The following is a 12846-nucleotide window of genomic DNA, read 5'->3' as shown; positions in this document are numbered from 1 at the left end:
ATAAATATATATATATATATGTTTGGGATATAACATATTATGATCTCGCGCCGAGTTTTTTAAGATTTAAAAAAGATTGAAAGCTTCAAGAGTTATCGTTGATTCAAAAAATTTGTATTGAAAAAAAAAATTTTGCTTTGCAATTAGAATTTTCTGAATTTTTAGAGAAATCTTTTTTCCTTAAGTAATTTATATAGAAAATTAAAAGATCTCACCCCGAGTTGTAGCTGTCCAGTTGTAGAAAGAAAGTAATAATTTTTTTTAAAGGTTGAAGTTCAAAGAATCTTCAACGCTAAGGGGCTCTCAGAATCAAAAATACCGGGATCCTTGACTTTCCGATGCAGACCCCCTGCGGGGACTCACATCAACAACACTAAAAAGGCCCCTAGCAGGGGGTCTGTATTGGAGACAACTTCTTAGTCCCTCCAATGATTTGGCCTTCAAGTTTGGTAAATCTCGTGCTCGTTCGAAATGGGCAAGAATCAGAAGAAATCGAAGTCTGCGGAGCAAAAAGCCCGCGTTGCTGCCAAGCAAAGCAAAAAGTCTGCCCAGAAAGAGAAAAAGGGCAAGGCTAAAGGCGTTGATGATAGCGATGCAGAAGATGTCGATCTTGAAAGGGTCCTTGAGGACTATGCGAAGAAGGTATTCATCTTGATGGAAAGAGCGCGTCTGATAGTAACACTCCATAATGCTAGCAAGCGCAATATCTGAAAGTCACTGAAGCGCTCTGTGATCCACCATCTCCTCGGTCTTCAGCGTCTCTCTTAGGTTCACCTGCTAATTCAAAAGAACTTTTTCTTTTCGGCGGCGAGTATTATAATGGTAACCTTGCTTCTTTTAACAATGATCTGTTTGTATATCATGTTGAGAAGGATGAATGGAGGTGTGTAACAAGTCCAAACTCTCCGCTTCCACGTAGCGGTTATGCATGGTGTCGAGGAGGCAACGCTGGTGGTATCTACTTGTTTGGCGGTAACTTCTCTCAAGGCTGAGTTTCTGGCTCTCTTCCTGATGCAAAAATGGTAGGAGAATTTTCGTCTGCAAAACAAGGCACATTTTATCATTACAATGACTTCTGGCACCTCGACCCATCAACTAGAGAATGTATGCACAATGTGACGGCATTCTACGACTACAAATGACTAACTTAAGGGAGGGATAAAACTGGAAACGAAAGGAAAGAGTCCTCCAGCTAGGAGTGGACATCGCATGACATACTTCAAGGTTGTTTCTTTTCGCACATATGACTCGTCAACTCATTGTCGTTCAGAATTACATCATCCTCTTTGGCGGCTTTCAAGACACTTCACAACAAACGAAGTATTTACAAGATTTATGGATCTATGACTGTCAAAAATTTGTGTGGTATACTCCCACGCTTTCCGTAGCATCGCAGAAGCCTGATGCACGGTCCTCATTTTCATTCCATCCCCACGAAAATGGCGCGGTCATCTATGGAGGCTACTCTCGGGTCAAATCAAACGTTCAGACCAGGCAAGGCAAGGGCGCATCCCAAGCAAATAAGTCTTCGTTGAAGCCGATGATTCATGAAGACACTTGGTTCTTGCGAATCAAGCAGCCGGCAAACGACGAGATCTCCGCTCAGCCTCAAGTCCGCTGGGTGAGTACTGCTTCTCTCAATTATTAATGTATTTTCCATTATTCTCATTGTGTATATAAGCATCTTTTGTGTAGACATTTCTTTCGGCGTCAAACGATATCCCATGCTGATATCAAGGTCCCCAAAGGAAAGGCGCAAAAAGCCAGCGAACCCACCAAGTCCACCCCGTGCAGGCGCTACACAAGCTTTCCACAAAGGTCGCGGGATTATGTTTGGAGGTGTTTTTGATATTGAAGACAGCGAGGAAGGCATCGAAAGTCAATTCTTCGATCAACTGTATACGTGGAATGTAGAACGAAATCGATTCTTTCAGTTGTCCCTAAGACGCTCCCGGGCAAAGCCAGCCAAAAAAAAAACGGTCGAAGATCGTCCCCGAAGAGGTAGGGGCAGGGCAGATGAAAATGAATTGTTCCGAAATTTGGTGGCTTTAGAGCAGAAAGGCACGATAGAAGAAGCGGACACCATGCAAGTTGAGGTTCTGGAGGAGGACAAAGAAGAAGCGCGGCCGGCGAAACCTGTGCTTGATGTCATGCCCCACAGGCGCTTCAATGCGCATCTCGCTATTCAGGGGGATGTGCTGTATATCCTTGGTGGGACCTTTGAGCAAGGAGATCGTGAATACACCTTTGATGAGATGTATTCTATCGATCTTGGCAAGCTCGATGGAGTACATGAAATCTATAGGCGGGATCTCGAGAATTGGCAAGGTGATGAGGAGATGAGTGAGAGCGAGAGTGATGAAGAGTCCAGTTCAGAAGACGAAAATATGGGGGGTGATGAAGCGGAAGGTGTTCCACTGCCAGAAAGCGAGTTTTCTAAGCCTCAGTATCCTGTCGAAATGGAGTCGGATGTGACAGAAGATGAGGCAATGGATGAAAGACCGCAGGACGAACGGCCGCATCCGCGTCCATTTGAGAGCTTGCGTGAATTTTTCTCCCGTACTTCCGGCACGTGGCAACAGATACTTATTGATCACCAACGTGATCAAGGGCGTGCATCTGAGCAGTCTATCAAGGAACTACGAAAGATTGCATTTGAAGATGCAGAAACGAAGTGGTGGGATTGCCGTGAGGAAATCACTACAGAGGAAGAAAGGCAGGAAGAGGCAGGAATCGAGAAAGTCGTAAGCCTGGCAGATCGTTCAAAGGACGGAGTTGGTATTGGCAAACGACGGTGATGTTGCATTGAAATGTTCCATACGGGATTTGATTGTCGGAGTAATCTTATTAATGAAGGGTAGTCCAGTCGTTGACAATGTTATCGAGCACATCCTGCACCAGTTCCGAATCCTCTTTTGGTTTGACTTGCCAATTAGCCACTGCAAACCGGCATGCATCTTCCGAGTTCCATCTGGTTCCCGAGACGTATAATCTCGAAGTCTGATTAATCCGAGTTGGAAGTTCTTTGTTTAATACTTCGTCCTTCGCTCTGAAAAGAACTATCATGAATACATTTCGTTCGATGTCGTCGTCAGAGCGGTACAGACAGTCAGGCAGGAGCTGAAACGCATCATGATGGAAAAGGTATTTTGCTATCTCTCGAGCAAGGCTCATCTGCCTCCAAAGCATGTCCCTGTACCCATGGAGACCGTACGCTACTAGATTGGTATACACTGGAAGGCCTCTAAATCTACGGGAATTTTCAATACTTATGTTCAGAGGCGATACGATGCCGTGACCGCCGGCTGTCAGATAAGAAGCATTGGAGTTTTGGAACACCTCTTGAGAAAGACTTGCGTGACGAGTGAGAAAGAAGCCACAGTCGTAAGGGACATTCAGCATTTTGTGTCCGTCACCCGCAATAGAGTCTGCTAGCTCAAGGCCTTCGGCTCCTTGTATGACATACTCGGTGGCTGCATTCCTAGGGAGTATCCTCGCGAAGATGCCAAAAGCTAGCCACTTTGATTAGTATGATTTGGTGAAAAGTTCTCGGGGACCGGGACTCTACCTCCATCTACATGCAGCCATGCGTTGTGTTTGTCACACAAATCTCGGATTGACTGCACGTCCTCGAAATCCTTGGTGGCGAACAGACCAGAATTTACCTCACCAGCAGATATGACAATTATGGAGGCGGCCTTCTGGCCCTTGCGAGACAAACAGTCTGCCAATTTACCCATGTCGAAGTGAAGATCTTCTTCACCTTGAGAGACATCATGAACGTGGGATCGTCCAATTCCAACGATACTTGCTGCTTTGAGCAACGACGAATGAGGCATTGTCGAGTAAACATCGATCGACTCAATTCCAGCTGCGTCGCACGCCTGCAAGAGGCCGATGCTTGCCACATTCTCGGAGCCACCGCGGCGTTTGATTGCTTCATTGACTGTATATTCTCGGGCCAACGCCAGACCAAGCACATTACTGGCGGTAGCCCCAGTGGAAAACACACCGCTCCATTGGGAGCGATCAAAACGGAGCAGTTGCATCAATAAGCTCAACGCGTGATTTTCAACTGTGGTTGCAATGGTCTGGTCAGGCAGATGCACGAGTGGATTTTGATCATATAAAGATACTAAGATGTCGGCGGCATGAGCTGCCGGAGTCGTGCCACCAGTGACGAAACCATAGTAATTTGGAGACAAGCTAGCAGCGCTCAAGGCCGGGGTGATATCTTTCAAGAGATGTTTGACCGTCTGAGTAAGACCCAAACCGTCTCCAGGTAAGTCACCGTGCAAGCTAGTTTCTGCATGCCTGAGGTGTGAACGATTGGGTATGAGAGCACACTTTTGCGACCCGGCCAAAACCTCACTAGTGTGCGACAGTACGTCAGTTAAGCTTTGTGTACCATCGTCATTTTGCATGTTTGTCACCAGGTAGAGGATAAGTGATCAGTTGCGGGGGATAGAGAGAGTGACAGATGAGGCTCAAAGTTCGGCATCGACTCAATCCTCTGATGTGCGTTAAAAGCAATAGTAGAAAACACAAAGCACACTGCACAGGACCAAAGGCACATTCAGGGTCTTGTCGCTATCACTTAGGTTGATGCACAGAGCAACAGTCGAGGGGTGGGGCCAGACCAGATGTCTCGGTGCCCTAGCACTAGAACTAGAGTAGGTAGTTCTCGCACGCTTCTTGGCGTGAGAGGGGCGGGGGCACGTCTAGCCCCTGTGAGCGCCTTGAACGCGCCCGGAAGCTGTGGCTAAGCGCAGCGGCGGCAATGGTCAGAGATACATGCTCATCGTCATGCTTATGCAAGTTATGCGAACCAGAGACAGAAACAGAAGATGCGCCTCTTTATTAGAAGCGGCCTGGACTTTAATATCATGCTCTGAGGATCATGCATAATCCCGAAGCATAAAGACTAAACAGTGCCCGCTCGCAATGGCGACCGACGGGCATGGGTCGCTGCTGCCCGATCAGCTGTTGAGCCAGATGACCTTTGAAAAGCAACAGGAAGGCGCCCATCGTGAAAGTTTCGACCGGCTCCTGCCCAGCATCGACGAACCACGCCCGACTTCACCTATCAGACAGAGACCATGGTCTTCGCAGGGTATCAAGTCTACGCTATCTCCATCCCCAGCATTGCTAGACGATCGGAAAAGCTCCAAAGATGACAGTGATATTTCTACGCACCCGATCACTCCTAAGAGAGCAGATTTCGGCTCACGTACGCTGAGTCTGCAGATGCCGCCAAGAGACTTCAGCAGCACCAGCACAGCAAACTTATCGAAGCGCGTCCCTGTTTCGCCAAAGCCAGACTCCGCCTCCGCATATCCCTCCCCAACATCTGTCCTCCCCCGTCGCTCAAGAGGATTGGATTTCTCGAGGGCAGCGACGAACTTACATCACTCCACCCTCGCAGAGCAGCCGTCACCTGAATGCTCGCCATCGGTCGGAGGTCGACGAGGGTTGAACATACCAGGACGAAAAGGCTTTTGTAGTCCGCCTGAGGCAGCCAGTGTTCCAGACTCGCCGAGAAATATGCCTGGCTCGCTATGGTCAAATTTCCAGAGCGCTGACAGAGCAGGGCTGTCTAGCTCTTTGGGAAGTTCTGCGATCATGGACAATGACTCTGGAAGTAGCTCTTCAGATGAGATGATGGACCTTGGTGAAGACGATGACACCATTCACATGAACCCCAACAATGGCCTGAGCTTGGTGAATCCCTTTGGAGTGGCAACTCCGAGCGCTAGCGGTGACTGTATCGGAGCATACACTCCAGCCCCACAGCATCTTTTGAGCTACCAGCGAGCCCGCCTTAAATCTCGCAGAAGTAGGGTCCGCGGTAGCTCAAGCAGTGCTAGTGGACAGAGCAACATGCAGTCACCCATCCCACCCTCTCCACCGCTTTTGAGAAGTATCGAGACCAATCTGGGCGTTGGCGGAAACTACTTGTTGGATGAACCTGCGAGGAAGGAAATTGATTCAAGGAGACAATCTCTGAGTCTTGGTACAAATGAAATGCGATTATCTGACGCAGAACAAAGTGGTGATGAAGGTCAAGGGCTTTTCAATGGAGGCGAAGAGGGTTCAATTCCTACAATTGTGAATCCTAGCCTAGAAGAGCGAAAACAGGTCGTTCGGAGGGCGGTAAGCCGGAGAGGCAATCTTCTAGTACGTATCTGAAAGTGTTTGTTGTGAAAGCATGCTAATGGATTCGCAGCCTAAAAGCAAAGGTTTCGCGCGCATAAAAGCGGCCTTACAAGAGGAAGGAGCACCCATCGACGTTGACCTTCGACGGGAAGCCGAAGTCATACGACAAGTCCGTGAGAATGACGCTGATAGCGATACCAACAACATTCACCCTTCCCAGCCCACGACTAGTGCATCTTCTCCAAGCCTTGGACCTGTTACTGCAGGCCCGTCTGACCATATCGAAGGTCTGCCTGGAGATCTGTCAACGAGTAGCGAGGACTCAGGGCGGAGGAACTCTTCCAGTGCTTTCTCAGCTCAAGCAGCTCGACAGTCCTCTTATTGGAACAACTATGATGAGAGGATGCGAACTCCTCCGCCTCCACACGTCCCAAGAGCTAATTCCTCAGGTATCAGCGATGACGTGAATATGGAGGCTAGCCAGACCGCCTCGTCGATGCAAATTCACCAGAATGGCATTCACAAGACGGTCTCTCATGAGTCGATATCTTCGGGTACACAAGCTTTCCATACAACCACGTTTGAGATTCCCAAGAAAGGCAACAAACGAATGCGTGATGATGATCTGGATCCAATATGCTTCAAACGCCGGGCGGTGTCCCCAAGCATGAGCGTGCAGAACAGCCCTGTGCTCCCGCAGTCTCCAGGCTGGTGGGGCACTCCAAAAAGGGATGACCGCCTCAACGTGACAGGTAGCGCAGGGAGTAATGCCAGCACCGGGAAAAGGGTTGGGATACAGGGCATGAATGATACCAACGACGGGTTGATGAACATGGTTTTAGAATAAGGCACTGGTACTGGACGGTTATTTTAGAACGGTGTTGTGGTGTATTTTTGATATACTGGGAATATTTTGACTCGACGTAGATACCCAGCATGCACCATTTTGTGGATACTCTACACTGAAATACTGTTCAGGTTGAGGGAATGAGTTACAAGACGTGTTAGTCCAAATAATATTGAAGAGCTGCTTCATTAGCCCCGTAACAACAGATTTGGCGAGCTTTGACCCCCGAGAGAAGGCTTCCCCGCGTACTCTCTGGAGATCTTGGGGCAAAAGGGGGCGAGGCGGAGGACTCACCTAGCTCCGCTTCAGACATCGTTCCTCCAATCCTATCACAAAGTACGAATCTCCCGCACAAGCTTGACCCGTGGAGAATTTTCTTAGACAGAGAACATGAGCTCCGATGACACCATAGCTGCGATCTCCTCCTTCATCGAAGGTGCCCCGCCCGGAGAGGTACCAACCCAACCAGAGATGCCCCCACCTCTTGCTAACGTCGAGGGACAGCTTGCAGATGTAATCAATGGTCCGCCTTCTGTCGGATTGCTTATGTATCAAGGCTTTCAATTGACCTCTACAGCACAGATATCGAGGCTCTGACCCCGAGCGACCCTGCAATCCTCGAAAAGGCTCGGCCTGCCTTCCAGAAATACAACGAAGATCAATTGACCAGCGTCAAGCTACCTTCAAGCAGTCAGAACGTGCGACAACGTTTTCTATGACTGGTGTACATTGGTGGGATGCGTACTGACATCGAGTGATATCAGGTCATCATCAGTCAGCACAATCATTTAGACAATGGCCGATATTTCGATATTGAAAAGCGGTCCTCTTGGGCCTTCGATCACGTAACGCAGGTGCTAACTTTTCCTCCGTCTGAGCACCATGCTGGGCCTGACTTGTTTGACAGAAAGTGACTGACGTCCAATCCTACTCTTCTGAGTCCCAACATCTTAACCTAATGTATCTCCGCCTCTACATACTCATGTTTTCTCGTACCCATGCTGACGGTCTACATTTCAGATCCTCCCTCTATAATTCCTTCACCACCCACGCCTCCGAATACTACCCCACCTCCACTGCCACTGTCCTTCCCGTCGACTCCGACACTTCTATAATCCTCCTTCTTGCTGCAAATAAATACTCTCCACAAAACTTCTGGAATGGTCGGTTGCGCTGCGTCTACACTTACTCCCCATCCAACGCAACCCTCACAGGTACGATACAGGTCGACGTGCACTACTATGAAGATGGAAATGTACGATTGACAACAACGAAGAAGGTGCCAGAGCTACGAATTGGTGGTTCCGCCAGAGCAGCTGGCGACGTAGTCAGGGAGATTGCAAAGGTGGAGAGAGAGTATCATGAGGATCTGAACCGGGGGTTTGCGGACTTAAACGAGGGGGGTTTCAAGAGATTGAGGAGGCAGCTGCCAGTCACAAGGCAGAAGGTGGAGTGGGAGAAGGTGGGAAGCTATAGGGCTGGAAGGGAGATTGGTGGGAATAGGCGGTAGCGAATCGAAGTCAAGACAAAACCCGCTATTTGAGCATAAACGTCTTTTGAGAAGCCCAAATGCTTCAGATGCTTTTGTTCGCAAGATGGTTCTATTTCTCGTAACGCTGCATGGTATCGTTGTGTGGCCTAATCCATGCTCCTTCCCGAGACTACCCAAGCTCCAGTGCAATGCAACGCCTTACATAGCTCGCTCGCTTTCTATACCTACTGTACACATCGAATAGAAATACTTAGTGACACAGGGGCGCCATCAGCCACCATGCAGACAGGAGCGTAAACAAAGTCGTTGCGGTCCGAAACTCCATCATCGAGCTGCTGCCCGTCCGTAAAATACCAGGTAGGCTTCCGCACTTTGCAAAATCCTATCTCCCTTCAGCTTACTCGGATCAAAATCACTGACTTTCTCGTCGTCAAACTTTCGCCAGCAGCTTCTTGCCGCATCTCGTACCATAGAAATGTAGTGGCCACCGCTCAGGGTATTACCAATATGTCGCATGACGGCGTAGCAGTCGTATATGTATGGAGGTGTCATTGCTATGTCCATAGACTCATTTGGCTGATTTCGAACGGAGGCGTCGTCACGAGCCATGTAGTTCCCCAGATCCAGGCCGTGCAAGGGGAAATCGATTGGCGTGTGGACTTTCTTGGCGTCTCCTTTCCGCATCTCAAAGCGCTTGAAATGCACCACGAGGAACTGCGGAGCTCGTGTGATGGTGATCTTCTTCGTGGCCTCTCTTTCCTTCTTGCAATGAGGACACTTCCAAACCTCATCGCCGGATAATTTCTCCTCTTGACAGTATGATTTCAGGCAATCGTGGAGTGATAATGAACCGCGCCGTAGGCTACTTCGTGGTATTTCGACGGAAATACTGTAAAAGGCCTCGAAAGTCGTCGAGGTACTGTTACACGTGGTACAGCGTATCCTGGAGGCATGTTGACCGGCGAATAAGTCTGCAATATAGGAATACTCGCGATGGGCATACCGTTCCCACTCCATCTTAGCCGCCTTGCGAAATGGCAAGCTTTCACGTATCCGTTCTTGTTGTTCCGATAGAGTATCCAGTGGAGTCCGATTAAATCTTTGGTTCAAGTCTTCGTGCAGGCAGTCTACAAGGAAATCAAAAAACTCCTTTGCGTCTTGTTGCCGATCAATACCCCAATCGTCCTTCAACCGACCACAGAAATTGCGAAGAGAGCCGGGACGAATTGCTCGATCTTCGTCTTTCCAGAGACTGCGTATCAGATTTGCAAAATGACTCGGCAGGATACCATTTGAGCCTTTCCAGTTCTTTACTGTGAGATCCCTCCAACGATCCGAGAGAAAGAACTGAGATAATGGGATTGTGGCCAGAAGACATTGTATGGTTGCGTTCATGTAACACGTGACACCAAAATTGACGAGACCAGTGCGAGGTAGTTTTCGATAGTGTGATACGGATCTGGACGTATACAAAGGCTGCTGAGTAGCCGATGTTTGTCGAGATATGGGCGAGTATAAAGTTGATTCTCTGTTCGAGACACCACTGTAGCTCGGACGTGGTATAGCAGGAGCTGGGCGTGAAGGTACGCTTGGTAATGACTCGAGGGAATCTTGTGAACGCGCTTGAATAATAGGTGGTGGTGGCGGTGGATACGAGTGTGGGTGCGCCGAAGCTGGCTCAGGGAACCTTCTCAAAAAGTCCTCGTACGAATGTACAAATGGGGAAGGAGGTTCTTCGCCCTGTTGATCTATCTCGCTGTCGCTTTGATCCGCTTGATAGTCTGCAGGATTAACTTCCTCGTTTTGCGCCTTTTCGAGCCATCGACGCTCTTCGTCTGCGTTGAGAGTTTTCTGTTCCTTCAGTCTACGTCTTCGCACTTCAAGGCTTGAATTGGCACTAGCTGGCGGTACCCGTCCAATTGGTCTGGCTGGTTTCCTCGACGAACTTTGAAGGCTTTTCGACTGTGTGATTGCAGTTGTCCGGGATGTCTCTAAAGAATGGGATCCCAATAAGTCAACCCAAGCGTCTAGGCCGCCTGAAAGCACCAGGGGCCGTTTTCTGAGGGGCTTGTAATCATCGAACTCGAACAAAGTGTCGTGAAGCGTTCGGAGATGGGTTGCCTCAGTCCGACTTGGAGGACCTACCAGAAATGCATCTGTACTAGTCCGCTGGTCATAGTAAACTACCAGGTCAAACTCATGTCTCTTGCCAAACAAAGTCAATTCTGCGCTTGGCGAGTTGACTAATCTTTCTTCCAATTCCTCGGCAGACATGCCATGTGTCATACCCACAGGCTCGACGCATATGATATTCTTTGCGAAAATATGACCGGAGTCAAAGACTTCACGAGTCCTGACGTCTATTACAAGAACATTAGATTTCTGGAATTGCTTGTACAATTCCGTTGCCGAGATTGTTGTTTGAGGCGGTTGCATGCTACTAGACCTAGCAGGTAAAACGATGCCATTGGCTAACGTCTGATGTCCCGAATGGCGTTGAGGAGATCGTGAATTTCTTTCCTCTATTCCGATAATGCTAGCTTTACGGTTCAGAGAAGGCTTTGTCGTATTATTAGAAAGCATAGCGGTCTTGGAAGGGTCGTAGGCGGGTTTTGGCGGCTGCGGTAATGGTTGGAATTGTTCATTGTGAAGGGGACTCAGAGGTATCTTGGGTGGGATCGCCGGGGTCATAGAAGCTGTAGGCATTGAGCGAGGTCCTAATGGCTTCATTGAGAATGTAGGCACACCCCCATCAGAGGATATCGTTGCATTAGAGCGAGCCGACGTGTCAGAGGTAGGCGGTGTCGATTCTGGAGAGGACGAGGATGCACCAACCGAATCTCTTTTGTACCCGCCATGAGGCACCGTGTCTAAAGCGCTTGGGCGCTGAACACGAAGCTGAGAAAACCTCTCGGCAATGTCGTCGCCATTTCTGAAACCCGGACGCATGGCGTCAGCTACTTGACTGGTGTGGATGCGGAGATTCTGAGGCTTCGGTTTTACTATTGGCTTACTTCGGGGTGAAGGAGACCGCTTGGTCGAAGCAGATATCAGCCTTCTTGACTCCTGAAGGAAAAGCTCGTCGTTTCGACTTCCGTTTGCCACTGGAGACTCAGGCATCGAAAGCGGTCTGGGACTTTGATCCGGCCTTTCATTGATCCCCCTTCTTTGAGAGTTCACATTGCCTGAATTTATAGTATCTTGAGGCTGTACACCACTCTGAACATTGTCCTCCACAATCTTGTTATAGATCTCCGTGATCATATCACATTGAGAGTCGACTCGCTAGTGGACTTAGATTAGCTTTGTGTCAATACGTTGTTTTCGGAGATTGCCTGAGATGTGATGATCGTAAGTCTGGGCGGAAGGATATGACCTACTTTTCTCAGATCCGAGTATCGTCGACTGAAGCCTGCCCTATCTTTATCTGAGTCAATAGCAGCATGTCTTTCCAAATGCTTCGGTATGATGTGTAGTATTATTTCTGAGCCAACCAGCCATTCGACATACGCTCTATCTGGTCGTTTGAAGCTGACGTCGGTGTCGACTTTCTTGAGTGCACCCTCGGCAGCGTCAAGTAGCTTTCGGGCCTTTTGAATAGGTAGTGTAAGCTATTGTGTACCAAGACGTGTGAGAGGATTGCAAGGCTCCTTACTGTCAGGTGTGCTTCATATCGCTGATGCGATTCTTGAGCAAGACTTTGCAAATCTTTTATATGCATGAAATGACCGTGTCCTCCATGGAAATTCCCACGTCGAGTGGGGCTTCCATTCGGGTGATTTGCATTCTGGCGATTTGACGGACGTACACCATCGTTTGGTGAGACACGTTGAGGGCCGTGCATCTCGCTGCGCGTCATCTTCTCAAAGATATAAGGAGTCCTGACGGCATCAGAAGACATGGAAATCCGACCTGCAAGCCTCCATGCTGCTACAAAGACATGTAGCTGCTTGTCGGCGCATACTTCATTACTCGATGCCTGGCGCTTTCGGTAATCTCTTTGTGCGGGTTGCTAAATCCGAGAGTAATGAAGGTATTCTGCCTACATGAGCAAGTGCTTAAGCTTATGACCTTCCACTATGTGTAGAGGTCCTCATTAAGTGTTTCTCAGGCATCTGCACAAACCCACGCACGAGAAGGGGGCAAACAACGCGAAAGCCAGGAAGGGTATCCTAAGCCGCTGTAATTCGTCATCGCCAAGAGTGAGTCAAACGCTCGGAGTGCCACAAGATTGAGGCTCTGCTGCAGGTACCTTATTGAGTCTACTGGTGACAGTAGCCTGAACAGTGCCTGTTAACACGTATTCCATGCCGCGCTCAGTGTCTCGTCATTTTCTTATCATGCGTGTCTA

The 12846-nt window shown here is 48.8% G+C and overlaps 5 protein-coding genes across 5 annotated transcripts; 3 read left to right on the top strand and 2 right to left on the bottom strand.

Moving 5' to 3' along the window:
- Positions 1 to 471: 471 nt before the first annotated feature.
- On the top strand, positions 472 to 2798 carry KY384_002578 (uncharacterized protein; the record flags this gene model as incomplete). The annotated part of the gene is made up of 4 exons (XM_044811101.1): positions 472 to 642; positions 1271 to 1621; positions 1682 to 1689; positions 1739 to 2798. 4 exons carry the CDS (start codon positions 472 to 474, stop codon positions 2796 to 2798), a joined length of 1590 nt encoding a protein of 529 aa, XP_044671984.1.
- Positions 2799 to 2847: 49 nt separating this feature from the next.
- On the bottom strand, positions 2848 to 4424 carry KY384_002577 (uncharacterized protein; the record flags this gene model as incomplete). The annotated part of the gene is made up of 2 exons (XM_044811100.1): positions 2848 to 3512; positions 3569 to 4424. 2 exons carry the CDS (start codon positions 4422 to 4424, stop codon positions 2848 to 2850), a joined length of 1521 nt encoding a protein of 506 aa, XP_044671983.1.
- A 520-nt stretch (positions 4425 to 4944) lies between these two features.
- On the top strand, positions 4945 to 7003 carry KY384_002576 (uncharacterized protein; the record flags this gene model as incomplete). The annotated part of the gene is made up of 2 exons (XM_044811099.1): positions 4945 to 6153; positions 6227 to 7003. The coding sequence occupies 2 exons, from the start codon at positions 4945 to 4947 to the stop codon at positions 7001 to 7003; spliced, it is 1986 nt and encodes a 661-aa protein (XP_044671982.1).
- A 390-nt stretch (positions 7004 to 7393) lies between these two features.
- Positions 7394 to 8513, top strand: KY384_002575 (uncharacterized protein; the record flags this gene model as incomplete). The annotated part of the gene is made up of 5 exons (XM_044811098.1): positions 7394 to 7526; positions 7586 to 7701; positions 7768 to 7857; positions 7911 to 7963; positions 8024 to 8513. 5 exons carry the CDS (start codon positions 7394 to 7396, stop codon positions 8511 to 8513), a joined length of 882 nt encoding a protein of 293 aa, XP_044671981.1.
- Positions 8514 to 8819: 306 nt separating this feature from the next.
- KY384_002574 (uncharacterized protein) lies at positions 8820 to 12354 on the bottom strand (the record flags this gene model as incomplete). Its single annotated transcript, XM_044811097.1, has 3 exons — positions 8820 to 11780; positions 11876 to 12085; positions 12151 to 12354. The coding sequence occupies 3 exons, from the start codon at positions 12352 to 12354 to the stop codon at positions 8820 to 8822; spliced, it is 3375 nt and encodes a 1124-aa protein (XP_044671980.1).
- Between the last annotated feature and the right edge of the window lie 492 nt (positions 12355 to 12846).

The sequence above is a fragment of the Bacidia gigantensis genome, assembly GCF_019456465.1.
Source record: "Bacidia gigantensis strain McMullin 20006 chromosome Unknown contig_156, whole genome shotgun sequence".
Taxonomy (NCBI): Eukaryota; Fungi; Ascomycota; class Lecanoromycetes; order Lecanorales; family Ramalinaceae; genus Bacidia; species Bacidia gigantensis.
This window is presented reverse-complemented; position numbering and strand designations above follow the sequence as displayed.